Below are 27,170 nucleotides of genomic sequence, written 5' to 3' on the forward strand. Positions count from 1 at the left end.
GATTCAACTACTCCCTGTCTCCCTCGGTTCCAGAAAGTTTGTAGTTTAAGGTTGTGGCACAAAGAGTAAGAAAACAATTGTTGATAATATAATTTGACTAGATTGCCCTTATTTAATTTTACTAGTATGATGTGCAACTATTAAATTATACTTAGATAGAGAAGAATGTAATTAATAGAGAATATTTGTGGTTGGTTAATATGAAAGGTGATAAGTGAGAGAAAATGTATTAAATGAGGGTATATGTGGAAAAAATTAGCCAAAAATGCATTGATTTTCTAAAACAACAAACATTTTGGGAAATTGAAAAATTGTGCAAAATAACAAACTTTCTGGAACGGAGGGAGTATTTCGGCCAAGTTTTAAGATATTTGGCAATATGATACTCATATCAATTTGATCACTGCAAGAAAAATGGTCAATTAATGGCAGTCAAACGGTAGGTGACAACAAAAAGCAGTTTGTAAGGTGAAATTACGGACGGTCAGCCGAGGGCCGAAAAGCCATGGGTATGGGCCTCGGCCATAATTTTTTCCTATGGTTTTTTCTTTCGGTAATTACCGACGGCCTTTTTCAGTTGTAATTGCTTTTTTTGTCGGAAATTACCTTTTGTTGTGAAGGAAGAGGAGGTGTAAATTAGAGGTTCCTCAAACGTACGTCTATATTTAGATTACTGACGATTTTTTCATTAATAAATTTTTTAAAGTCTGCCAAATTACCGACCGACCAAAATTTCAATTTTTGCAATTACCGATATCTTTAGTTGCCGATAAAGACATCGGCAACAAAAATTGACAACCAAAATTGTTTTATGCCTATTAAATTATTGGCGTAAGAAAATTACGTACAAATTTGAAATTACCGATGACCTATACACAAATAGTTATCTCTTTGTAAAACTAAGATGCACTTAGTTCCACACCCTCACATGGAACCCCACTGTCTATTCTAGTTAAAAAAAATTATTCTTGATATCTTTTGAGTGTTAACTGTCCCTTGAAGCAATTTTACGGTCAAAGGCAAAAGATATTAAACAACCATCAACAATCATCTTATTTCTGGTTAATGTTGTTAAATTGATCTCAAGGAAATATGTTCATTGAGCAACTTCTTGCTTTGATGAAAACTTAAGATCAGATAAAGAAAAATGAGCGCCTTGGTCTTATTTCCTACTCATAATGCTACAAAAGCAATCATTTTTGTTCCAAAGAAACAAGTTTTCCAAAAATTATCTCTTTTAGTTACAAACTCAACATGCACGATCGTAACTCAAAACAGCTTAACACCAGCATCCCTCAGTGAATCAACAATCGCTTTTACAGTTGCACCATGAAATTTTTCGTGTATGAGAAGAGGAAATCATTTCAAAATTGGAGAAGAGAGTCGAGTCAATAAGAAGAGGGGTTCAATATTAAAACTTTATTTAATTATTAATTGATTAATTAAGTACATTATTTTGGTATGTGTAATATAATATCAAATGGGTAGGAGAGACGCATAACAAGTGCAGCATGAAATTTTTTCAGTCTCTGAGTCTCAAATATTTGAAACATTTCATATTTCAAGAAGTGACAATATACTAGTCATTACCCAATTGATTCTTCACTAGGGATTACAAATAATAGTCACATTCTAAGGCTAGCTTTGTGAATCTACTAAGAGAAAACAAAAGGCAATGTTAATCAGAGGACATTGAGTCCATCCAAGACTTCAAGCACTACAACTAGGGGCTTTTCCTATAATAATGGGTTTGACATTTGCACACTTTGCCATTGCTGGAGCTCCATTGAATGTGAGAGAAATATCACTTAGTTCCACACCCTCACATGGAACCCCACTGCTACAGTTAAGAATCACTCCATCCTTTGTTTCTGATGTGCCCTTAATGTTCTTGAATGTAACATTGCTTATCTTGATTTTTGATGGACTCTGAGCCATTGCAAGCATGAACAAAACAGACAAAAAAATGTATAAGAATGACTACATTGATTGTTAAATGCTCAGTAAATAAGATTTAGCGCATATTTTAAAATATTCATTGATTGTAAAGTCAAAATCAATTATGTGGAGAAAATTTTGGATGTCAGACTTGATTCTAAGGAAAAATAAGTTGAACCAAACAAGTTATAAAAGTTGAAAAGGATAGTGGTTTAGATGATAGCATCTCTAGCATGACTATACAAAAGGTAATGGATAGAGGGATTGAGATTGTCTCATGTGGATACTTCATGTCACATTGTCATTTTAAAGTTTTGTTGTTTATCTCTCTTTTCATACCTATAATATAGAGATGAAAAGATATAAACACAAAATTTCTAAATATTTATAAAGAGAAATATACACAAAATTTCACAAGGTACTATCATGTAACTTAAGAAGATCCTAGAAGAAATTAGATATGATTAAGTTTTAGAGTAGCTATTGACTAAATACCTGTTTTGAGCATAAATTAGAAGGACAGTATTGTTGGTCTATGATCACGGGGTTATAGACATTAACCATGGTAATATCTTCAAAGGTCAAGTTGGTAACAGGAGATGTTCCTGGAGCAGTAGGCCATGTCTTGATCCTTACACCATTTTGGGTATTTGTCAAAGTACAATTCTTGACTATAATATTCTCAACAGGCTCTTCAGTTGGGTTCGTTCCCAAGCTTCCAATACTAAAGCCATGTCCAGGTCCACATTTCACGTTATGGATAGTAATGTGTTTGTTGCCATCTCCCAATGAGACACAGTCATCTCCGGTGGCAATGTTGCTATTAAGAATTTTCACATCAGTTGATTTCGCAATATGGATTCCATCTGTGTTGATGCTAATGCTATCACCTGTAAAGGACAAAACGAAGAAAAAAAAATGAATATGCAACAAAAGTCTGACACCTTAATAAAAATGTCACTTATATTTAGAGACATTTTTTTCTGTTGGAGAGGGATGATTGTCCCCTTTTAAACCTATGTTCTGAGCCTGGTTACCTGGAGCGATGATCTTAAAGCCATCAAATGTGAAGTTGGTGCATCCCAAAAGGGTTACATGAAAAAATTTGCTGTCTTTTGAAGTTACACTCCGAACAGTTGAATGCTTTAGAAAATTAAAACCAATGTTCTGTTGTATTCACAAGAAACCAAATTTTGTTAGCATTTTTTGGGTACATGTACAAGTTATATATATGACATGACCTCTTTTTTAATAATACAATTTGCAATTAAAAAAGGAACAAGTTATATGACATTAAAAAGGCCACATTAGTTACCATGGAACGCTTTGAGCAAGTTGCTCCGCAAGCTTTTTGAAGTTTCCAAGCACTTGCACCTCGACCATCAAAAGTACCATTTCCTGATAAGGTAAAATAGTCAACATATCCAATTGTAACCCATTGAAAAGCCCCATTAAGGGCATTTGGGTCTGTTGGTGCTTGAATTGTGCCATCAACTTGAATCTCTATGGGAGCCTTACAAGGACCTTTAACATTTACTGCATTCATCTTGTATGTCGCTTTAGAAATCACAATTTTGCTTGGACTTGTTGATGCACATGCTTGTTTCCAAGCATTTAAGAAAGCCTTTAACAACATATATCATACAAATCAATTGCAAAATAATAATAATAACAATGATATGATAATGATGATATGGGGAGAAAGCTCTGCTTCAAAACTTAATTTTTGTGGCAAATTAAACTTGATGTTACCTGTGTTATATCCGAATTTGGTGCTCCACCAAATGTTCTTATATCAAAGACAATGGATTGAGCAGAACCAGAAAGCAAAAGTAAGAATAAAACGATTGCTGTGGACCTGATCAGACTCATATCCATGTTGATTATTGTTGAAACTTTGTCTTGCACTTTCAAACAATGACTGTGTGTTTACAAAATATGATGGAACAATATTTATAATGGAGTTTGCCGAGCTTCAAAAGTCAAAACCATTAAAATTAGAAGGTCAATAAATTTCCATTTATATTTCTATCAAAACCATGTATACATGCACTAGTTCCTGCACTATAATGGGCTTAATGAGAAAATCAAGGTGAAAAATCAAGGTGAAAATCAAGAAATTAATCACCTTCAAAGGCCAATTTAGGCAAGTTTGATACAATTATTAGAAAATTATTACTATTAATTTTAATTTATTATTGTATTATTTCATAATTAGACTTAGGCTATGTTTGGCATGTCATTTTAGCTAGCTTATAGATTATTTGACTAGCTTAAAGCTTATTTGACTAGCTTAAAAGCTCTTCAAAAGTGTTTGGTGAATGAGCTTATTTTAGTAGCTTAAAGCTTTAAGCTATAAGCTATCTCAGGTAGCTTATAGCTTAAAGCTTATAGCTTATTAAATTTATTCTCATTTTTATCCTTCTTATTTTATTAAAATTCTACCATTACCCTTATATATTTATAAAAACACTAAACATATTTTCCCCTCACACTTACGTATGCAGTTTCCGCCACCATTCCCGCCACACCGCTGCGCACCACAAGTATTATAAATATTATATTAATAAAAAAATTTAATATTATATTTTTAAGATGATAAATAACTGAAGCTAATAAAAATATTTAAAGTGATAATAATTTTAATATTAATATTATATTGGTATTAATGTGAAAATAAAGTAATGTTAAATATAAAAATAATTATACAGGTATGTCCTTTTATGTAATTTTACAATTTAAGCTTGTTTAACAGCTAGTTTTACCAAACACTTTTGTTTCAATCACGTAGCTTTTCAGCTATCAGCTTTCAGCTATCAGCTTTCAGCTAGCTTATCAGCTTATCAGCTAAACATGCCAAACATAGCCTTAGTATTTTATAATTAATCTCAGTCAATTACAAAATTTGACCATTTAGTATATATTAATTAATTAATACTAAATTCTTGACGATTGACCATTTAGTTAATTTAGAAGATTCAGGATTGATTGAATATGCCCTATTAACTGATGATTTATTTTATTACATGCAATATTCAGTGTTAATAGTATAAATTTTAATTTTATATTAGACATTTATTATTTTAAAATCTATATATATAAATATATATATATATATATTTTTACGGAAATAAATATATATATATATATATAAAGCACACTTGAACAATAGCATTAAATACATACCACAATAATAAACTTCTTTTGTATTGAATACATAAATTAAAAAAAAAAACTAAAAGAAAATTAACATACACTTTATTATTCATTATATTAATTTTTAATTGTTAAAATTTTCACAAATGTTCAATTTCTCATATTTAAAATTAAATATTTAAATTTTAATTATTAATTACAACTTGAAGTAAATTTTTAAATTATAATAATAATTTAAATTGACTATATTTATATTAATAACAATAATTGATAGTTAATAATAAATTTTTCAATTCATTACTGATTGTAAAAACTTATAATTTCTTCATTATATATTAAAGTTAAAATTAAGATTTAATATTTAAAAACATGAAATTAGTCAATGGTTAAATGCCTTTTGTAAATATGTATTTTTGAAATTATTTTAAATATCTTAAATTATATTTATATTGTTTAATATCAACTATAACGTGTTATTGTAGAAAATAATTTTACAATTATCTTGAGGGTAGGCATTTAACCATTGACTGATTTCATGTTTTTAAATATTAAGTTTTAATTTTAACTTTAATATATAATGAAGAAATTATACACAATGACTTTTTAGAATTTAAAAATTACATATATGAAAACTAATTTATTTATTAAAAGATTCCAACATAAAATTCTGTGCAATGCACAGATTATAGCACTAGTAACTTTTATACAATTTTAAAAAATATTGTAAATAAACCCGTGCAACACACGAGTATTATATCCGGTGAAAAACAATATTTATAGAACAATTAAATTTATTGTTGGGGGGGGGGGGGCAATTGCCCCAATAGCCCCAATAGTCTGTAACACTTATTCGACGGCCCATTAGTGACACACGCCGAACATGCACTCAAAGCCAAACGTGATAGAGACTCATAAAAACAATGGCCATAAAAGAAAGATAGCAAAGGATCAAAGGAAGAGAGTTTAAACCTTCTCACATGATTATAGTACCTCCCTATTTAAGTGGTTCTTTTCAAGCTTAGGGTTCAATAGTTGAAAGTATACATTAAAAAAATGGTTTAATGGTAGAAAATATTGTCCATAAAAGTTACTGTGTAAAAATGGATTATAATAATGTTTCACAAGCAAAAAACAATTATTAAGCATAGAAAATGTGTATTTTATGCATGATATTACTATTCTTGATATCTTTTGAGTATTAAATATCCCTTGAACCAATATTACGGTCAAAGGAAAAAGATATTAAGCAACCAACAACAATCATCTTATTTCTGGTTAATGTTGTTAAATTGATCTCAAGGAAATATGCTCATTGAGCAACTTCTTGCTTTGATGAAAACTTAAGATCAGATAAAGAAAAAATGAGCACCTTGATACAAAAGCAATCATTTTGGTTCCCAAGTAGATAAGTTTTCCAAGGATTATCTCTTTTAGGTACAAACTCAACATGCACGACCATAACTCAAAGCAGCTTAACACCAGCTTCCCTCAAAGAATCAATAACCGCTTTAACCTTGCCATGATACTTCTGTTCTCTCTTCAAGTGAACAGAAACGGCAGGAATCTCCTTCAGCAAAAGTCGTTCCGCTAGTATCTTCCCAATCTTTGCAGCTGCAGCCACGTCGCGTTTAGTTTCCAAGCTTGATCTCAAGGCTTTCTCCTGTGAGCTTGCAGAAGAGGCAACAGTGGCAGTTGGGGTGTGAATCACCTGAGCACTCACATACTTGTTGGTAAAATGCATCCTCAGAACATAAGGTTTGAGAAAATCTATAATCCTGGGAGGCCTCACTGGAGGTGGGATAACCATATCTGATTTTGCATATAATCTTTGTTAAAAAAAAAATCATATCATGACTAGTGAGCAAATGCAAATTTCAAGATATTAAGTAAATCTAAACATTTTTCGCAATCAACATTCCACTTCTGGTCATATGATGCAAAATTACTTAAGAATATGGGTTATGCACTATGCAGGGTTATCTTTCAAATCTGATATATAAAATCCTGATACCAATTACCAAATAGGATAAATTGCTTAGTTCAAGCTAATTTAGCAGGTTGAGGAGTGTAGTAGCTTAGTTGGATTCTTCACCACAACAGAAAACTATACATGTAGTCAGGAACTCAGGATAATATTACACCTAGAAAACCAATCAATACACCAAATATTACATTACCGGATAGCATATTGAAAGCTTAACTTTCATTATAAGATCACATTTGGTAGTTCAATGCTTCCTCTAAAGTCAAGTCTTTTGTTTGGATTGTAATACTTAACAAGATTTGCGGACCTCATCCTTTCACATTTTTCTCTCTCACACTGTCACACAATGCGTGTTATGTCCTGATATAGATGAGAAACATAAAGCAATTTATTCCTAGTTAAGGTGTCTAGCTTCCAAAAAAGGGCGTCTACTTCCTCTTGGAATAATCTTATCAAGGTTATTAGAAGCACTGGAGGTTACAGCAATTCTCTATGGTTGGTTACAAAAAGCTTTGACATAATGTAAACAAGACGCCAAACTTTGCAGCATGCAATGTGCAGTTCATGCAGTCCTTGGCTAAGTATAATCGGAGCCAAATGCCTACAAGTTTAAAGATGTCCCTTTGCCTCTAAATTTTCATGCGATAAAGTTACATTTTTGGCTTCTCTAAGTCTTCTTAACATGAGTCATGACTGAATCAAGGGAACTGCACACTCCGATTCGCAAGAGAAATTGGCCTAGCTTGCTGCATTCTAAGTACTTTGTTGTTTTTTATTGCATATACGGTTCTCTGTTTTTGAGGATTTCTTATCCTCCTCTCCCAAGTTATACCTTACCTCTTTTCTGTCCAATACATTTTTTACCTCAAACTTTGCCTATAGCTAACATTTTGGAGAGATTAGGACATAAGTTCACAACTTACAGCAGCTAGTTATGTCTAAAAAGTAAAAACCCCATTAAGTTCACAACCTACACTGTTGTCTTTATTAAGGGTTTGCAACTATACTCAATGGTTTGCATATCTAACTGGTTCCCCAACATAAGTTTTAAATTCACATGTTAAGCTAGATAGGTAATGCATGTATTGGCCTCTATCTAACTAACCATATATATTCAAAAACAAATTGAAGCAGCAGGAAAAAATTGAAAACAAAAACAACCAATTTCTTACAGAAAATATTCAATAAAAAGACAGTTTTTTTCATTTGGGTACTTTGAGCAAACAGTAAAGATACAATTTTTTCATTGGGTACTTTGAGAAAACAGTAAAAAAAAACCTTAATGGCTAAGAGCAGCTTCTGGGCCTCTATTGATAATGCAGGCAAAAGAACAAAGTGTAAGGAAGGAATGAGGTGATTGAATTGAAAATTGATGAAGAAAATGGAATCATGAAGGAGGAGAAGAACAAGGACATACCTGAGTTGCTGATAAGTGTGTAGTGGGAATACTCTTGTTCCTCGTACTCTCAATACCAGGTCCCCTAATACTCTTCCAGTTTCAGCAGCAAGAAGGATAGATGATTTAGAACAAGAAGGAAAAGTGAAAAATCTGATGAGAGCAGAACAAGGAGAATAGAGGCGAGAGGTACCTGAGGCTTCACTCTTCCTACGCTGCTGCTGCGACTGCGAGAGATGGATCGGCCCAGGTTGAATATATCATTTTATGGTTTAGTCCTCAGAATATGGGCCTCTTCATAATTGGCTTAGCCCATTGTTATCCTGTTCGTTACTTGGATATAATCAAATATTAGAAATTAATCCCCAAAAAGAAAAATCATATGTTAATTTACTTGCATTCTACCAACAAGGTCTATCACAATTGGTGGATAATTGAGCTTCTTAAACATCTACTCTAAGGTACTCGAGGGAATTAGTCTCATTGCTATCTACTGTTGGAATACTTTGAATGGTTAATCTGTGTGCTTACTTGGTTTAGGAAAGTTTTGTATGTGGTTGAATGGATGCGTCGATGAATATCCCAAATGGAGCTTAAGAACTCTATGGAGAATGAGAGGAGAGTGTTTGAATTTTTATGCACTTTGAAGATTTGTATAAGAGATGAGTAATTAGCTTTTAAAAAGTATTCTTTTACGTTAAGAGTTTTGCTTGAATTAAATTAGTTGCATGAGTGTTTAAGGACCTTAGAACATTTCTAAATCTTAAAATAAGAGTAACGTTTTAGTTGAGGAAAGGACTAAGTTAGCATGTGCACATGTGAAGGTATTAGGAGCGGAGTCGACTCGGTGTAAAAGCTTAGACGAGAGAAGGAAAACGTTCCTGGTAACGACACTTTGAGTTTTAGATATTACAATTGTTTGTTGTTGTGCTGATATGTTAGATTGCCTTGAGATTGTTGTATTGGAACTCCTAAGTTTAGTTGGACTTTTAAATATGTTGATTGACTTATGTGAATATGATGGTTGGCATATGTGGATATGTTGATTGACTTATGTAAATGTGCACATGGAGCTTAAAGTATAAGCATATGATGTGGTGCTTTGTAGGAATGTTTATTTCCTTATGTGTTGTGTTATGAACTTTGATATTGACTGTATATCGACTGTGAAAGCGAAGAGGTGAAGAGAGTTGTTGCGAGATCTTCACGATACGATGCAGTGATCGATAAGATGAGAGAACGAAAGGATAATTGTGAAGAGATAAACATAGAGAGGAACTTTACCTAAAAACAACCTACATTTGAAAGTGTACTTTTTAAGTAAGTTAGCAATTACATCAAAGCTTTCTAGAAGGACCAAATATGTCTCAAAATTTGCGAATGAAAAATCATAATGCATCTAAGTACATTCACCAAACCCTTTATAAACTAATAGAGATTTTACTCCTTTCATAACACGAGACTTTATTTCAAAAGGAATTCTAAAGAAGAGACTTTAGATGGGGTTTAATAAGCAACGGTTTAAGAGAAGAAAGTTCACTCGTTAGCGAAAATGTGGGACTTGATCACTTGAAAGGAGAGTGCAACCGTGCTAGAAGAGGGACTCAGACACCAAGGAGGGTGGTTCCAATGTAGTTGTTTCGACAATGAAATCAGACGCCAAAAAGGGTGATTTCAGCAAGATCGTTTTCGATAAGGGATTCGAATACCAAAGAGAACAATTACTTTATATGTGACTAACCATGAGATTAGATCATGCATTCATGTTATTGTAGGGCGACAGTCAGGTTGTGCGTGTGCTCGATTGTTGTTGGCAAAGAGGTTATCAATTACTCAATAAGTGACATTCACCAATAAGGGTGATTGTCCTCCCTGCATTGGTATGTGTTTGACGTTATATCCGTATCATGAATTGCATGAGTATGACATGTAGAAAAATATAACAAAGAAGGTTTTAGTATGTGTGTAAAGTATTCATACGTTATTAATCCTTGGAAATATTCATTGTCATGTGTTTTAGTCCTTACCGTTAAATTTTACTTATATGGCTCATAAAATGATGAGTTATCATTCCTATTTGAAGTTTTTTTAATCTAATTTGACATCGCGGGATTCTTCTGTATAAACAGGGAAGAGTTTGGACACTATTGTCGATGGAACTCGCGTTTGAAACGATGACAACGAGCTTAGATACAATAAGATGGAAGTCGTGCATGTGGATGAGTGAGTCTTGTTGTGCCAAATTAGATTGAAAAAAACTTCAAGTAAAAAGAATGAGTCATCATTCCTTAATTCACATAATTAAAAGTTACTAATAGCAAGTACTAAAACAAATGCTAATGTGTATTTTTAGGTAGGGGTGAACATGGCCGGGTAAATCCAATGAACCCGCCCAACCCAATCCGATCCAATAGAAAAAATGCGGGTTGGATCGGACAATCGGGTTAGTCGGATGGATTTTACTACAACCCAACCAAGTTCGGATCGGATTTCGGATTCAGTTCAAATCCATCAAACCCAACCCAAAATCCATACATATAATAATAATTTTTATAATTTTACTCATACTTTGAGTGCTAGTGTCGAAGTGATGACTTTTTAAAACTTTGAGACTTAAGTATTTGTAGTTATTTGTCATATTTGAACTTAAAGTATTTGTTCGTAGTTATTTGTTACATGTTTATATATAGTTATTTGACATGTTGGAGACATCTAAGTTCTAAGTGTCATGGCATGACATTTAGTGTTGTTTTTCACTTTTTAGATACTATTTATATTAGATTGTTTCATGTCATTTGGTAATGAAGTTTTATATTTTCATGATATTTGACTATATGTCATTTATGTGGTATTATTTCTATAACATTTTGTGCCTTTTTCATGCTATTTAGTATTATAACATATTTAGTATTTTTTATAACTTTTTTTGAATTTATAATAATTTTTGAAAGATTTTTTAATATTTCAGATATATTATTATTTTAATATAGTGACCCAATAAATCCATCCAACCCAATCCAAACTTCGTCGGGTTGGTTCGGATCGGGTCCGAAGAAGAAATTCGTGAAATCCAACCCAACCCAACCCAGACAATTTTGATCGGTTCGAATTTTATTTTGACCAAAATCCATCCAACCCAACCCAACCCATGTGCACCCCTATTTTTAGGGATTAAAAACTTAGACAAAATTCCAGTGACTAAAACTAACATTTGCTATATTTTCAAGGAGTAAAACCATATTTAAGCCAAAATAGTAAAAGGAAACCATAGCAGACACTGCCCTGAACGCTGAATGCAGAAATCGTTCCCCTAATTGCACCAATTTCTGTGTCTAGGTAGATCCTCAACCTCAATCCATTGTTCTACAGTCTACACCTCAAATCATCATCTCATTTTCAAACACCAACAAGAATCGAACCAAATTTTCTGAAAAATTCAGGTTTTGTTAACATGAAGTTTCGTTACGCAATGGTGTGTTCTTCGAACCAGAACCGAAGCATGGAAGCTCACTTCCTCCTCAAGAGACAGGGCTTTGATGTGTGTTCTTACGGCACAGGTGCCCACGTTAAGCTCCCTGGTCCTTCCCTCAGAGAACCCAATGTCTATGACTTCGGAACTCCCTACAAGCACATGCTCGATGACCTTCGCAGAAAGGACCCTGAACTGTATCCTTTTGCTTTTCCTCTTTTTGCTTCAATTTCTTCCACCCTTTTGGTCCTTTAAGCTGAAGATTAAATTCAAGCTTGTGGGGTTGCTTTGAATGAAAAAAGTTTTAATTTTTTCTGGGACTCAGACAATTCACTTTTACAAATTGTGGGTAGTGTAAATTGCATTTTATTAGACAATTTGCTTATTTTTTGATATTATTCTCTCAATTTTGTTATTACATTTTGATTTGCTGATATGGGTATCAAGCAAACAGATGAAACAAAAATTGAAATTTTTATTTTTTTGAATATTTTTTGTATCTCTTTACTTTAGCTTTTCTGCATTTTGTTACACTGACTGAGGATAGTTTTGATGGAATGAAGAACTTTTCTTTAGCATGAATGAGACCAAGAAGTGGTCTGAATTTTGGATTAGTGTTGAATGAGGAAGGGTTAGGGTTGTATTGTCTTATTTAATGGTGTTTTGTTTGAGTGTGAAGACTGGAGAGTAAGATACTGAGTTTATGAATTCAGTGCTGATTTTGGAATGTAGCTGTTCTGCATTTGTTACTACACTGGCTGGGGATAGTTTTGATAGAATGAAGAACTTCTCTTTAGCATGAATGAGACCAAGAATTGGCCTGAATTCTGTTTTAGGATTGAATGGGGGAGGGCTTAGGATTGTATGACCTTATATGGTGTTTCGTGTGAATGAAGAGGGTGAGATACGGAGTTGAGGAACAGTAGCATATGCTATTTATATATCTATCTAGTGCTGGACTTTTATCTTGGGTAATTAGTTTAATTTGCACTTGAATTCTTGTTCCCTTATTCTGTATGGTGCCCTGAATGTGACCTTAACAAGAGTGAAGCTACAAGCGAAATGGAATATTGCCGATGCTCAAAAGAAACTCAAACGTCAAATTGGCACCTCAAAGATGGCAAGAAAATGCAGCTGATGGCTCCTTTGATATAGTGTTCACATTTGAAGAAAAAGTATTCGATATGGTTATTGAAGGTTGGTTTTCATTGCATCTAGTTTCATTGTTTTTGTCGCTCTCTCTTACTGTTCTGATGTATTTGAAATTGAGTAACTTTCTAGATAGAATTTTACTTGCTAGCAATTACAAACTTTCTTCAATTTTGCATTATATTATGGATAGGACTAAGTGATAGCATATTTGGGCTTTAAACTGAGAGCCTTAGATATCTGTCAGTAGAGTCAAAGGATGTTTGGAATAGATGTTTATCAGCTACGACAATGTACTAAGTTTCAAACTAATGTAGCTGAGATTGTTTCTTTCCCTCTCTGCTCATTCTTATTAACAGAAGGGTTGCAAATGCAGCGAATAATACTAGTTTTCTGTGTTTCACTTAAGGTTATCTTTTATGAAAGTTGGCTGATAGTTCCTTTTCTTCTTCAAGTGCGTATTATTTTTTTTTAAAGAAATTATTAAATGTAGGCATAAAAATTAGAGGCAAGTTAGCCATTAGAATTGCCCTATTCATGATTTGAATTATATGGTTCTGTATGATTTAGCAAATCAGCGATTTGTATCATGTGAAAATCACAAATCACTTTGAATCATGCGATATATGCATTAAATAGAGCAATTCGTATCATTGATATGAATAGCATGATTTTTTAATTTTTTCCTTATTGCTCTTTTTTTCACCAATTCTTGTCAAAGAAATTAAAAGTCAAGTAAGTTTAAATTCTAAAATGAAAAGAAACTAAAGGAGTAACACTAAATGCTCCCAATCAATTATTTCATTGCTCTATTTTTTGACTTGTAATGCGACGTCTTATTATTTTGTTGAGGTATATGGTTAAGTTATTATGTCAATTCCTAACTTAAAACTATTACTTTAAGCACTATACATAATTTATGTGACATATTTTAATTTATTTATGAATTTCCTATTGAATCTTATGATTTTTGTTGGAGGAGAAAAAGAAATCCCATATCAATTAGAGAAATATTGGACAATCCTCACGCATTAGTTAGATTTTGAGGTAGAGTTAGGCCCAGCTCGAGTTCTCAAGAATTTTATATAATTTATGATTCACGTTTCACCATTAAAATATTAGCTCAGCGCCTCAGCGGTTCATGATTTGAATTGGAATTTGATAGCCACTGGCAAGATATACTGGTTCCCCATTAACGAGAGTTGTGCATACTTGATTACCTGATGTTTCATACTTCATAACTTTGAACAATATATTTTTATTTTTAGCTAAAACTATTGTTTTATTGAAATACATGAAACTGTCTAGTACTTTTAGACATGCGTGGAATACTGGAATGACGATCATGTTGTGTCTGTGGCTCTTCACATCTATCTGTCTGACAGCTATCTAACTTCAACAATGTGCAGATCTGCATAATAGAGATCATGTTTTACTGAAAACTGTGCTGGTAATCAACTTAGAGGTGAAGGATAACCATGAGGAAGCAGCTGTAGGAGCAAGGCTTACTTTAGATCTATGCCAGGAGGTATGTTTCTTATGCACCACATATGTTCTATGCATTCATAGCATAATAGTCAAAATTGTGATTAAAAGTGATCGCACGATTATGCAATTCATGGTTCCCTGGGCGATTATAATTGCATCTGCTATCGTTTTATGACTCAATCGTGGGATAATCATAAGATGAATCGCATAAACTCACCAGAAAGTTTTTTTTTTATGCCATTTTATATGCATATATGTGTGTGTGAAATTATATGCATATATACCTATATTTATATTTACATATATGAAATTTGCTGAATCTTACGATTATGCGATTTACGATTTTTACCCCCTTCTCGATTGAAGTCATAATCCCGATTTTGATACTATGATTCATAGTATATATACACTATTTGTTGACTTATTATGTAACAAGCTTTGGACATGGGACACCAACACAACATCATGTGAATTATGTCTTGTTAGAATTTTATGTGTTCTGTTTTGGAAACGACCCTTTTTTAATGTTTCATGGCTTTCTGGGATATATTTTATGCATAGATTGAAGCTGCTGAATCTTGGGAGGAGTCCATTGATGACATTATTGGTGGTTTTGAGAAGCAGCACCGGCGGAAGCTTTTGTACAGCATCTCCTTCTACTAAAATGGTCCAACTTCCCCTAGGAGATTGATCACTTAATGATTTGCTTTAACCATAATTTAAACCATTTCCATACATTCAGCACACAGATTTCATTTCAAACAAAACTAACGATGTATTGGCCGCTTCAAAATTTATAAGGATTAAACCATGGAAAAAAAGAAAAGAAAAGATTATGTTGCCTACCTGTTTTATCTGTTTATTAAGTGATCTGGTATGGAATGAAATTTGTAGTATGCTTTCTTGTTTTGAAGTTTAGTTTGAAGGTTTTCCCAGTGTTTGCAGTTTAAGACAACGAGTTGTGTTCAATTGGATAAGTTCTGTATGTCTTTATGTTCTCTTTGTCCTTGTGAAACATTCGAGGGATGAAGTATAGTTCATGTAGCAGCCAATAGTAATAATGACAATACTAAGAATACTGGGGAGCTTGGAATAATGCATTTTCTTTCACACTTTCACATGAGGAGCTTTGGAATAAAATTTGAATTATCACACTGTACAAGTTATTATTTAATATGCGAGTCTTCTAATTGATTAGGCCAACCTAAGAACAAGCAGTTTTTATAAGTTTTTTAACAAGATTCTTAAAATAAAAGGGTAAAAGCAGCAGAATGATAGTTACATCTAAATTTATATATAAACAGCTCTAAGCCCAAGCTGTTTTTACTTTTTATAAGCGAATGCCTTCATGTAGAAAGGAAATGAAAAAAGATTAACAAGAAAGGATTGTAAGACAAATAAAGATTTTTTGTCACAACAATCTTAAAAGTATACCCATTAAAGTATATTTTTCCATACCGTTAACAACTTGTGCTACGTTGTGTTTGCATAAATGGTGGGTGAATGTTTTGATTCCGTTCAATTTAATAATGATTCACATTTGAGTTAACATGTAAAAATTTTACTCGGACACTAACATGTGTTTTTCTGCAAGGGTGTTCAATTTTCACTCCACCGATAAGTTTTGGCACCCATTTAACCCTTCAATAAGTTTTGGCACCCCTTTAATATTTTTGGTTTAAAAGAAAGGGAAATAAAAAGTGAGGTAAAGTGTGTATATATAAAAAATGACATAAATATCCTCAACTTTTTTATATTATAATCATCAGAGTTTAAATTTCAGAAGGTAAAAATGAGAGGTGTGAATTGATGTTTGTAGGGTGAGAAATTTAACACACGTTCCCGTAAATGGGACAAATTTTGTTTGAAAGCAAGACCCATTTGCAAGAGCAAGAGGCCCATTTGTCAAAGGAGGAGAAGATTATGTTCACGGGGGAATGTTCTAATAGGGTTGGTAAGGGCCCCGTGGGTGCGGGTTTGACCATTCCCACACCCAAACCCGAATTTAACACATAAATCCAAATTCAAATTCAAATCCAATATGAGTGCAAAAATTAAACCCAAACCCCAACTTTTGGGTTTCGGGTTACCCAAACCCAAATCCAAAACCGGATGTGAGCACCGAACCCGCAAAAAACTCAAATACCCGATCCGAAAACAACATGAACATAAGCTGATTAAACCTCATCATCTTTCCAATAGAAAGGAAAAATTATAGTTCATGAATAGAAGCTGATAAACAACATAATTCATGGATTTATAAACATCTCAATTCTAAATGTCTAATTAAACTTCATTCTTCAATTTTCTGCTAATTAAACTTCCCGGTCGAAGTCTTCAACAAACAACAACAACCACAAATAATATAACAAAATAACAAAAACAACCACAAATTCGAGTTTGGGTTTGGGTTTGAGTGCGGGTTTAATCAATCCCACACCCAAACCCAAACAAGTTTTAAAATTCGGGTGAAACCCAAACCCACATCCAAACCAAAAAATGTTGGGTTTCGCCCGAAATTTCGGGTTGGGTTCGGGTAGGGCCCCGTGGGTTTGGGTTTTCTTGTCATCTCTAGTTCTAAGGCATGCATGAAAGAGAAAATCAGTTGAGATATTTGTTAGGATAGTTTGTTAGATAATTTCATTATAAACGGTAAATCTCTATTATCAAAGTATTTAAATCAGCTATATCAACAAAATCTTAAACTCTTTTTTTTTTATGAAATGACAAAAACTTAAACTCAAACCCGAGAAATTTGCATAAGTTAGACTAACTCCGTGATAATTGATCTATACGCTTGGTGATAACATGATGTAATTTAATTACTTAATATTATTATTATACATAAAATTGATTTATGATATTTAATATTTAAACCTTAATTTGATTATTTTTGATATCTTTTATTGAGTTACTGTTAGTAAATAGTAATTAACGTTGAAGCAACTTTGCTATTTAATATTATTAAAGAATATTAAGTGAAATTAAAATTTATCAAGTAAGATTTTAATTAATATAATCATTAGTTATTCATTAACATATATTACTAATTGTTCTGTCAAAAAAACATATATTACTATATATTATCATACATAAATTTCTGATATTTAATATTTAACAATTTATTTGATTATTTTTAATATCTTTTTATTAAGTTACTGTTGGTAATGTTGAAGCAAGTTTACTATTTAATATTATTAAAGACCATTAAGTAAAATTAAAAATTTTAAACTCAAATATTAATTAATATATTCATTAGTTATTCATTAACATATATTACTAATTATTATCATACATAAAATTTATTTTTGATATTTAATATGGAAATTTATTTGATTATTTTTAATATCTTTTCCAAATTTATTGTTAGTAATTAATACTATTTAATAGTATTAAATACCATTAAGTGAAATTAAAATATTTCAACTCAAATAATAATTAATATAATAATTATTTATTCATTACAGATATTACTAATTATTTATTATACCAAAAAATTGTTTATGGTATTTAAAATTCAAAACTTTATTTAATTATTTTTAATATCTTATATTAAGTTACTTTTAGTAATTTTTTGAAATGTACTTTTAGTAATTAATGTTGAAGCAAATTTATATTCAATATTTTTAAAGAGCATTAAGTGAAATTAATATAATAAATATTATTCATTTCCATATATTACTAATGAATGTACCATAAAATACATATCCTCAAATTATTATTAATGATGAATGCAATCATAGAGTACATTTAATATTTTATTAATATTTAACATTAATTTTTTCATTAATACTTGATTTTAGTTAATTTTATTACTATATATATAGTTTCTGAAACACTAATTGAGGATCATTTATTTTAAAATTTAACAATATCATATTTATTACAATCAAGTCTAGTAGTAGAGTTATTCCTTAGTAATACAAATTTGTAGTAAATATAAATTTAAGAAAATGAATTTGAGTAATAAATTATCCATTAAGAAAATTCTAGTTCTAGTTGAATTCTAAATGAAACTGATTTTATGTAATAAAACATTTGATTTGACCTACTTTTCCTCCGTTTACTTTCTGCCAACTGCTACAGCTGACAACTTGAGACTCAGAAGAAGACCTCCTTCTCTTCTTTCTGATCCAAACCTTTCTACTCTCTTCCCTTTCTCTCCAACTAAACTTTCTCTCTCACTTTCCTTCCAACTTTCCCGCACTTTCTCACCATCCAAACACCCCCAATGGCCTCCGAACCCGCCGACGAAGACAACAACACCTGGGAGCACGTCCTCCGCCGCATGCTCCCCGTCGGAGCTCCGATGCCAGACGAGGAGCAACTCGACTACTCCATCGCCGTCGAGTACGAAGGACCTCCTGTCCAATACCACATCCCTAGGGTTGATCCGCTCGAAGTAGCTTCCACCGCCGCCGCCTCCTCCGCCCCGATTCGCAACTCCGATCACGCCGCGGCCGCAATTCCCATCGCCATGCCGCTTCACCCTCGATTCTCAAGGTTTGGAATCGTCCGTAACGGCGGTTACGGCCGCGAGCCGCGGAGTCCGGTTGAGAGTCAGAGACCGTCTTCGGTGTCGCCGAATCAGTCTCAGTTTGAGTCTGGCAACGGCGGCGGCGACGTCGATCCCGACGATTTTTCCGGTGAGCCTGTTGCGGACACTGCCAGCGGTGGTTCGTCTCCGGCTCGGTCGTGGACTGTTCCGAACAGCGGCGCCGTCGAGGGTAAGCGCCCGACGACGGTGACGTTCAACACTCCGAGGGATTCGTCATCTGACGACGGCAGTTACCTCTCGCCGCAGTCTGTAGCGACGGAGCCGGTGGGATCGCCGGCGGCTTCTGCGTCTGCGCGGAACGCGCAGACGAAGCGGTGGGTTTGCAGCAGATGTGGGAATAAGAACAGGTTGAAGGAGAAGGAAGCGTGTTTGGTGTGTGATGCGAGGTACTGCTGCAACTGTGTGCTGAAGGCCATGGGGTCGATGCCGGAGGGGAGGAAATGCGTGAGCTGCATTGGGCAGGCCATTGATGAGTCGAAGAGATCGAGCTTGGGGAAGTGTTCGAGGATGCTGAGTAGGGTTTGTAGTCCATTGGAGATTAATCAGATCATGAAGGCTGAGAAGGAGTGTGCTGCTAATCAGCTGCGGCCGGAGCAGCTAATCGTCAATGGGCGCCAGTTGAGGCAGGAAGAGTTGGCTGAGATTCTGGGCTGCGCGATACCGCCTCAGAAGTTGAAGCCAGGGAGGTATTGGTATGATAAGGATTCTGGATACTGGGGCAAGGTGAACATGAAAAACAGAAAACAGAAAGAAAGAAAATTTAGTGTTTTGATATGCTGAAAATGTGCCACTAAAGTGTAATTGTCTGTAATGTGAGGAAACAAACATATTTTCACTTTTGGATCTTTGCGGGTTAAGATCTTTCTCACTTTATAGACAAGTGCACTTTAGAGGTGCCTTATCTTCAATATGAAGTGTTTATGTTTTATGTTTGTTCTTGGTTTTGTATAGAAACTACTATTTTTAGATTGTTTTGTTGTTTTGCTTAGTTTGGAAGTTGTGGATTTCAGGAGGGAGAGAAGCCTGATAGGATAATAAGTTCAAAGCTAAATATTGGAGGGAAGCTTCAAACAGATGCAAGCAATGGAAATACTAGAGTCTACATGAATGGCCGTGAAATAACAAAGATTGAGCTTAGAATGTTAAAGGTAATCATGTTTTTCCTTGCATTTTAGTTTGGATAAAGTTCAGAGCAAAATCGTAGAACATAGAAATTCCTATATGTGCTAGAAGGCTAGATGCCAACTTGAATTTTGTGTGTTTTCTTGCTTGCCGGAACCCTCTTGAGTCTTGACTGAATATTAACTGCAGAATTTTGTGTTTATAAGGCAATTGATTGTCCTTCAAAGAATATTGCTCACCAATCTTCCGATGGAGCAAAAAAAAAAAGAATATTGCTCACCAAAGCAATGAAATATTTTGTGAAGTTTATCTTGAATGAAAGACAGGAAGAACCTTTCCATGGGACAATCCTGCTTCCCTCTTTTGATTTCATTTAGACCATCTTAAGTGAAAGAAACCTTGAATCTTGTTTTCTCATTCCTGTCTATATAATATTGATCTAATTATAGACCATTAAGAGTTTCCTTTTGATCTTTAGATCTGACTTCATTGGACTTTGGAAATATAAAATTGCACTTTGTATATCTGTTTGTAATTTATTGCTCTTATCAACACCAATCAATTTGTAACTTGTTTGGCTGTCATTTTAGCTTGCAAATGTTCAATGCCCGCGAGACACCCATTTCTGGGTTTATGATGATGGCTCTTATGAGGAAGAAGGCCAAAATAATATTAAAGGGAACATATGGGGAAAGGTTCTCTCTTACCTAATATAATATATATATATGTATATATATATATATGTATATATATATATGTATATATATATATGTATATATATATATATATCTACTGTTTAATTTGAGCTTGAAAGCGGATGCCTTGATTTGGTTTTTTTATACAATATCGATTTGGTTTATGGTAGGCAGGCGTCCACTCGTTTGATTTGTTCATTATGCTCATTGCCTGTACCACCTACTAATCCTCCTGGGGTCAAAGATAATCTGACTAACTATTCAACAAGGTCTGTGCCTGAGTATTTAGAGCAAGGTAGAGTTCAGAAACTATTGTTGTTTGGTATGGAAGGATCTGGAACAGCCACTCTGTTTAAACAGGCATGTCTAACTATTCCTTTCTCTTTCACATCTCTCGCACTCTCTCCCCCTCTCTGTGTCATAGTTTCTTGTATCCATGCCTTTCCGTGTTATAAATTCTAATGTGCCTGATTCGGGTCAATACCTTTGGCTTTCCTTCGGGCAAAAGGCTTTAGTGAAGGTTCATATTTTATATGCTCAGTTTGAAGCTCAACAGGTGCTGGTGGACTGCTAGTTATAATAGTCCATCCATAGTAATACAATTGACTGTTTTCTATGGATTTAGATGTGTTATTATCAACTATTTTACTCAATGCAAAAAATAAATGTTTTAAACATAGTTTGATTATGCATGCACACATCCGTACTCTCAGAAGTACATGCTATATAATATAACTAGGTTTTTGCTTATGTATGGGTAATGCATATGCACACCTGCACATGCCAAAATTTCGATGCATAAAGGTTATATGTGCTTGCCATATTCGTAAAATAGGCCAATGCATACTCGTAGATGTTTACATATATTCATATACACTTAGATGTATATGTAACTAAATAGAAGTTTTATTTTGTATAGTTTCAACATTTCGGATGTGTATTCACTTTCAGCTTACGTGTAATGTAAACTCTGCCTTGCCCCTTTTTCGAGTGCTTTCTAATAATGCCTATTATGGATGGCTTTTCATTGTACACTTGGCGGTCTTTTCTTTATTTTATTTTTTTAAATCTGCAAGTTTTAGTTTAAATGGCTGACTCACTTTTTAACATCTTGCAAGGGTTTTCCTTTACCTAATTACTTTGAGTTTATGCTACAGTGTCAACTATTTTTATTGTTCTCATTTTACTGTTTCCGTGCTTTCTTTATGAGAATAATGTTTTTCCTTGTCCTTGAATCAGGCCAAGTTTTTATATGGAAACAAGTTTTCTCCAGAAGAGTTGCAAAACATTAAACTCATGATTCAAAGCAATATGTACAAGTATCTCAGCATTCTGCTTGAAGGACGAGAGCAGTTTGAAGAGGAAGCTCTGGCAGAGAAAGAATGTGCCTCGTTAGAAGATGAAGAATCTGGACCTGGTATAACATTTTATTTTATTTTTCCTTCAGGCACAAAATATACATTTTTCTTCAAAAAGTTCCACAGTGCTTGTAAGTTATGAAGTTGAGTGATAAGTTATGCGGTTGTAGTTAGTTGGAGAGCCCAAGGCCTTATAAACCCCTCATTAGAATCCCATACTTCCAATGAGGGACTCAAGTCCCATACCTTGCAATTAGATCCTAACATTGAGCTGTATATTTCTTTCTCTCACCGTCTCCATTTTTTGTCAACATTTCTATGTTTATCTCAAATTATTGTCCAATCAGAACATTTAATGAAGAGTACCCATATTAGTTATGTGGGATGAGGGAGGGAGAGAGGGAACAATAAGTGCTTAAGTGCTTTATGTGGCCCTTATGTGGCACATAAAGGTCACTTTTGGATAACAGACTTCTCTGATTCTTTCTTGATGTACTGCATCTTTGCAATTTTGCTCCAACATGCAATAAACTCATTACGTTATGCAGATGTTAAACTTATAAAACTTAACTTCAGGTAACTTATTTATATTTTGTCTGACAATATTGAACATGTATTATAATAAAGACGACGATATAAACTTGTAATAGGAACAGCCATCAAGGTTTATCTCACTAATTGAATTGAGTTCTATCAAAAACCAAATATTCAATAAAACCATATAATGTAAAGTACTTCTTAATGGTTACTTGTTGTCATGTTAAGGTTTCTTTCTACTAGTGGTCCATTGTTACGCGACAAAACAAATATGCTATAACTGCTATGTTGGATGATTTATCCTTTTAAGGAACAATTTTTCCAATAACAATTCTTGATAGCTAATAGTTGTGTTGGATTCTGTGGATGATGAAAGTTGGTAATAATCTTTTTGTTAATATCTTTGAAAAGTTGGGTTTATGTGAGTGAATCTGATTGTGCAATAAATTCAGCAGAAAGAGCAGCTGAGGAAAACAAACCAACCATTTACTCGATCAATCAAAGACTCAAGCATTTTTCTGACTGGTTGCTGGATATTATGGCTACGGGGGATTTGGAGGCTTTCTTCCCTGCTGCTACGCGTGAGTATGCTCCTATGGTAGAGGAGATCTGGAGAGATCCTGCTGTTCAGGAAACATACAAGAGAAGAGAGGAATTGCATAATCTTCCTGATGTCACTAAATATTTCTTAGATCGGGTATGTCTTTACCATTTTTATCACTTTGTCTTCTAGAGAAGTATTTGGTTGCTTTATCTTGTATGTTCCATTGCAGTTGTGCATGTGAGCATATGATTGTTGTTATGTTACAACTAAATATTTGTCCATTGAACTTCTTTTGTTTTTGCCTTTTCCATTCTGGAGTTAATTCAATGCAGCAAGCCTCAGTGCTCTCCTGAACTGAACCAACTATTACTTCACCTTATCTATTATGATGAACTTACAAAAAGAGAGTGAAACACTAGAGCTGAGAGAAAGGGGTGTTAGTTACATTATTATTGTTTCAATGTAGAAAATTTGAATTTTAGATGTATGGAAGAGGAGAAAATGTACCTTCACAAGAAACGGTGTTTGCAAAGAAGAAGCATGAATCTGTAAATTCTATTGGCTAGTAACAATTATCTGGAAATGTCATTTTTCCCATTTTGTTTTTCCTTGAAAAGGAAGTGCTTGAAAAGTTGCTATTTATCTAAACAACTTAGAAGGGCTGAAGGGTTAAATTAGTTCCTTGCAAGAAATGAATGAACTTCTGATGGACTTTACAGTTAATCTAAATCACATCTAATTTGCGCTTTTGTTTGGTAGCATTAATTTGAACATTTACTACTATGAAGTCTTAGCTCATTTTTATAATTGGGGAAGTTTTTTGTTGCATATTGTCATTCTTATTCTTCATGAAATTAGTGACGGAGTTAGTATCAACATGATTTCTATTTTAATTTAGGCAAAAGTTTATTAAACTCACTTTCTATAAGGAGATATTCAATCTAATAACTAGCCTTGACTTGAGACTAAAATAATCTGAGTATTCGATATATCTTTGCATGAATGAGATATACAATATTATATTCAAAGGTTACGTAGTCAATATTGAAGCTTAGGGATTACAAAATCAGCTAATTAGGGAAAGCAGGGAAACTATGAAATAAGATCAAAACAAAATCTGTACATAATCAATAATATAGTTACAGAATAATATTACAACACTCCCCCTCAGGATAAACATATAAATCGAATGCATTTAGCTTAGAACATACGTATAGTATTATTAGGAATTGGATCAGAATACAAAGAACATTGATATTGACAGCAAAACTCAATTACACTAGTTATTCAAGGGTCTTGGAACACTAAAACCTGATAACCATGTTCCTGTAAATAGACAATGATATCTACAAGGGTCGCAATGATTCTTTTAATTGTCAACAATAGTAACTAGCTTGTTCTTTGCTGATTCCTCCTTTCTTATTCAGACCGGTTCCATTCTCCTTTTATAGGATCCACTTATGCTCATAAGTGGTTGGGCTTGACCCATTTCTCCATAATTTTGACTGAGCCACTTGAATCCCAAAAAAATGATTCAAAGGACCTAAGTCCTGAAACTGCTGAGATAAGTGTTCTTAAGGGCTTGAAGCCCTCATGATCATCACCTGTAATCACAATATCCTCCACATAAACTATACATATTTTTATTTGAATATAAGCATTTAAAGAAGACATACTATATAGTAAATCTTCGCTAAACCAACCCAACAAAGTTTGAATTGTTTTAGGCCATATTGGGACTTCTGGAATTTGCATTCAAGACCTCAGCCTCTTGCGCAACAAAGCTGGGGTAGACCTCCTCCAGGTCACCATGTATGAAAGCAATTTTAATATCTAACTGAAATAAGGGTTGTGATTTATGCAGCCGTAGCTAAAAAGAGATGAACTTAGACCATCTTCCCCACTGGAGAGTACATATTATTTTAATCCAAACCAAACATGTGTGTATCCTTTAGCCACAAAACAAACTTTCAAGCGATCCATCTTGTCTTTTGCTTTTGCTGATCTATTCTAGGTTGAATATGAGGGTAGTTTGCTAACTTCGTTCAAATATATTTTTCTTTCTTTTGTTCTTTTGATCTTTTGATTTGTCATTCTTTTCTGGCTATTAATTTAAAGAACAGCCTTTAAAAATATTGACTTTTTGTCCTATCATTGTGAGGTCTAATCACGTGTGATCCTATACAGGCAATGGAAATATCAAGCAATGAGTATGAACCTTCGGATAAGGATGTATTATATGCTGAAGGAGTCGCTCAGAGCAATGGTCTTGCCTTCATGGAATTCTCATTTGATGATAGGAGTCCCATGTCTGAGATATACAGCGGAAACATAAGTTCCCAAACTCCTTTAATCAAGTAAACCATTCTCTTTCACCTCCTTTACTCTTATTTTGTGGAAGCTTCGTAAAATGTTTTTAACTCCTTCACATTGTCACTGTCTCAGATATCAACTGATTCGCATAAATTCAAAGGGACTGCGCGATGGCTGCAAGTGGTTGCAAATGTTTGAAGATGTGAGGATCGTCATATTTTGTGTTTCCTTAAGTGACTATGACCAAATGTGGCCAACTAGTACCGGTCAACTTCAAAACAAATTGCTGGCAAGTAGGGATCTTTTTGAGAGTCTGGTGAGGCATCCTTGTTTTCAAGATACCCCTTTTGTGCTTGTGCTAAATAAATATGATGCCTTTGAAGACAAGATAAGCAAAGTTCCTTTGTCTACTTGTGAGTGGTTTGCGGACTTCTGTCCTGTGAGACCCCATCACAACAGTCATGCCCTAGCACAACAAGCATATTACTATGTAGCTGTGAGATTCAAGGAACTTTATCATTCCTTGACCAGCCAGAAGTTGTTTGTGGGGCAAACTCGAGCTCGGGATCGCGCCTCAGTTGATGAGGCATTCAAGTACATAAGGGAGGTCATCAAATGGGAGGATGAGAAGGATGATGATGTGTATGAAATCAATCTGGAAGAGTCATATTACAGTACAGAAATGAGTTCTTCCCCATTCGTCAGGCAGGAATGAATTTCTAACTCTTGATAGCCCTTGAGACTAAATGATCTCATGTGGATATTAAGTGATAAGCAAGTCTCGCTGCTCCTAAGAATCCAAAGAATTGTAGGAGCATTGCATTTGTGAAGGACTGAGAGGTCAGTTGATTTTGTTGTAGGGTCTTCTTGATCAGGTTTCTAATGATTTTTTCCTCATCATAAATAAGCTGATTTGATTGAGAGGTTGTAAATTCAGAGGTGATTTGTTTTCTGTACAGCTTATATTGATAATTTTCCAGCTTAAATTTTAAAAATAAGAAAAGGAAAATTATTTTTTTCCCGTTATTATTTAAGTGAGCCATTGGGTCCATTGGTCACCAAGATAAATACTAAAAAATTGCACATGTGATTGTTTTTTGGAGGTCTAACTTTGAATTGAAAAGTTGTGAAACTTATGTCCAAGAGGGTTCTCAATATTAAATAACTAGGCTAGATTGCTGTAAACTAAAATTTACTAAACATTACTCATACAAGAGAATTCTGACATTCAAGTCTTTTATCAAACATGTTAAATATTTTTGGAAGATTAATGTAGTGACATAAGTATATTTCGGTGATAAACTTGTAAAGTTCACTTACTTTAAATTTAAACTGGTATTGAACAATTTTCTTATGTTCCAAACTTTGATTGGCAATTGACAATAACGTATTACCTCAAGTGGCTACAGCATGTGACACAAACTTGGTAGATATAATGGTCTGGCTGTATAACATGTCTCCTG

General features: G+C 33.7%; 4 protein-coding genes across 7 annotated transcripts; 2 read left to right on the plus strand and 2 right to left on the minus strand.

Annotated features, from left to right (window-relative positions):
- Window positions 1–1,590: 1,590 nt before the first annotated feature.
- On the minus strand, window positions 1,591–3,838 carry LOC130735529 (polygalacturonase-like). Its single transcript, XM_057587480.1, has 5 exons — window positions 3,691–3,838; window positions 3,254–3,562; window positions 2,976–3,105; window positions 2,434–2,828; window positions 1,591–1,929 (listed from the first exon to the last, which is right to left on the minus strand). The coding sequence occupies exons 1-5, from the start codon at window positions 3,814–3,816 to the stop codon at window positions 1,711–1,713; spliced, it is 1,179 nt and encodes a 392-aa protein (XP_057443463.1). The 5' UTR covers window positions 3,817–3,838; the 3' UTR covers window positions 1,591–1,710.
- Window positions 3,839–6,336: 2,498 nt separating this feature from the next.
- LOC130738731 (uncharacterized) lies at window positions 6,337–8,799 on the minus strand. Of its 3 annotated transcripts, none has more exons than XM_057590866.1 (3): window positions 8,668–8,799; window positions 8,496–8,567; window positions 6,337–6,920 (listed from the first exon to the last, which is right to left on the minus strand). In XM_057590866.1, the coding sequence occupies exon 3, from the start codon at window positions 6,899–6,901 to the stop codon at window positions 6,557–6,559; it is 345 nt and encodes a 114-aa protein (XP_057446849.1). In that variant the 5' UTR covers window positions 6,902–6,920; window positions 8,496–8,567; window positions 8,668–8,799; the 3' UTR covers window positions 6,337–6,556. The 3 variants fall into 3 exon arrangements, with proteins under 3 accessions (XP_057446849.1, XP_057446847.1, XP_057446848.1); XM_057590864.1 differs by having other exon boundaries at window positions 6,337–6,903; window positions 8,668–8,791; XM_057590865.1 differs by lacking the exon at window positions 8,668–8,799 and having other exon boundaries at window positions 8,496–8,643.
- A 2,929-nt stretch (window positions 8,800–11,728) lies between these two features.
- On the plus strand, window positions 11,729–15,498 carry LOC130738732 (uncharacterized). Its single transcript, XM_057590867.1, has 4 exons — window positions 11,729–12,140; window positions 12,995–13,140; window positions 14,502–14,620; window positions 15,142–15,498. The coding sequence occupies exons 1-4, from the start codon at window positions 11,926–11,928 to the stop codon at window positions 15,241–15,243; spliced, it is 582 nt and encodes a 193-aa protein (XP_057446850.1). The 5' UTR covers window positions 11,729–11,925; the 3' UTR covers window positions 15,244–15,498.
- Window positions 15,499–18,647: 3,149 nt separating this feature from the next.
- Window positions 18,648–26,736, plus strand: LOC130738733 (extra-large guanine nucleotide-binding protein 3-like). Of its 2 annotated transcripts, none has more exons than XM_057590868.1 (8): window positions 18,648–19,861; window positions 20,149–20,286; window positions 20,851–20,955; window positions 21,130–21,315; window positions 22,195–22,372; window positions 23,303–23,547; window positions 25,582–25,751; window positions 25,840–26,736. In XM_057590868.1, the coding sequence occupies exons 1-8, from the start codon at window positions 18,812–18,814 to the stop codon at window positions 26,420–26,422; spliced, it is 2,655 nt and encodes an 884-aa protein (XP_057446851.1). In that variant the 5' UTR covers window positions 18,648–18,811; the 3' UTR covers window positions 26,423–26,736. The 2 variants fall into 2 exon arrangements, with proteins under 2 accessions (XP_057446851.1, XP_057446852.1); XM_057590869.1 differs by having other exon boundaries at window positions 23,306–23,547.
- The last annotated feature ends 434 nt before the right edge of the window (window positions 26,737–27,170 follow it).

This window comes from Lotus japonicus, chromosome 2 (assembly GCF_012489685.1).
Source record: "Lotus japonicus ecotype B-129 chromosome 2, LjGifu_v1.2".
In the NCBI taxonomy this organism is placed as follows: domain Eukaryota; kingdom Viridiplantae; phylum Streptophyta; class Magnoliopsida; order Fabales; family Fabaceae; genus Lotus; species Lotus japonicus.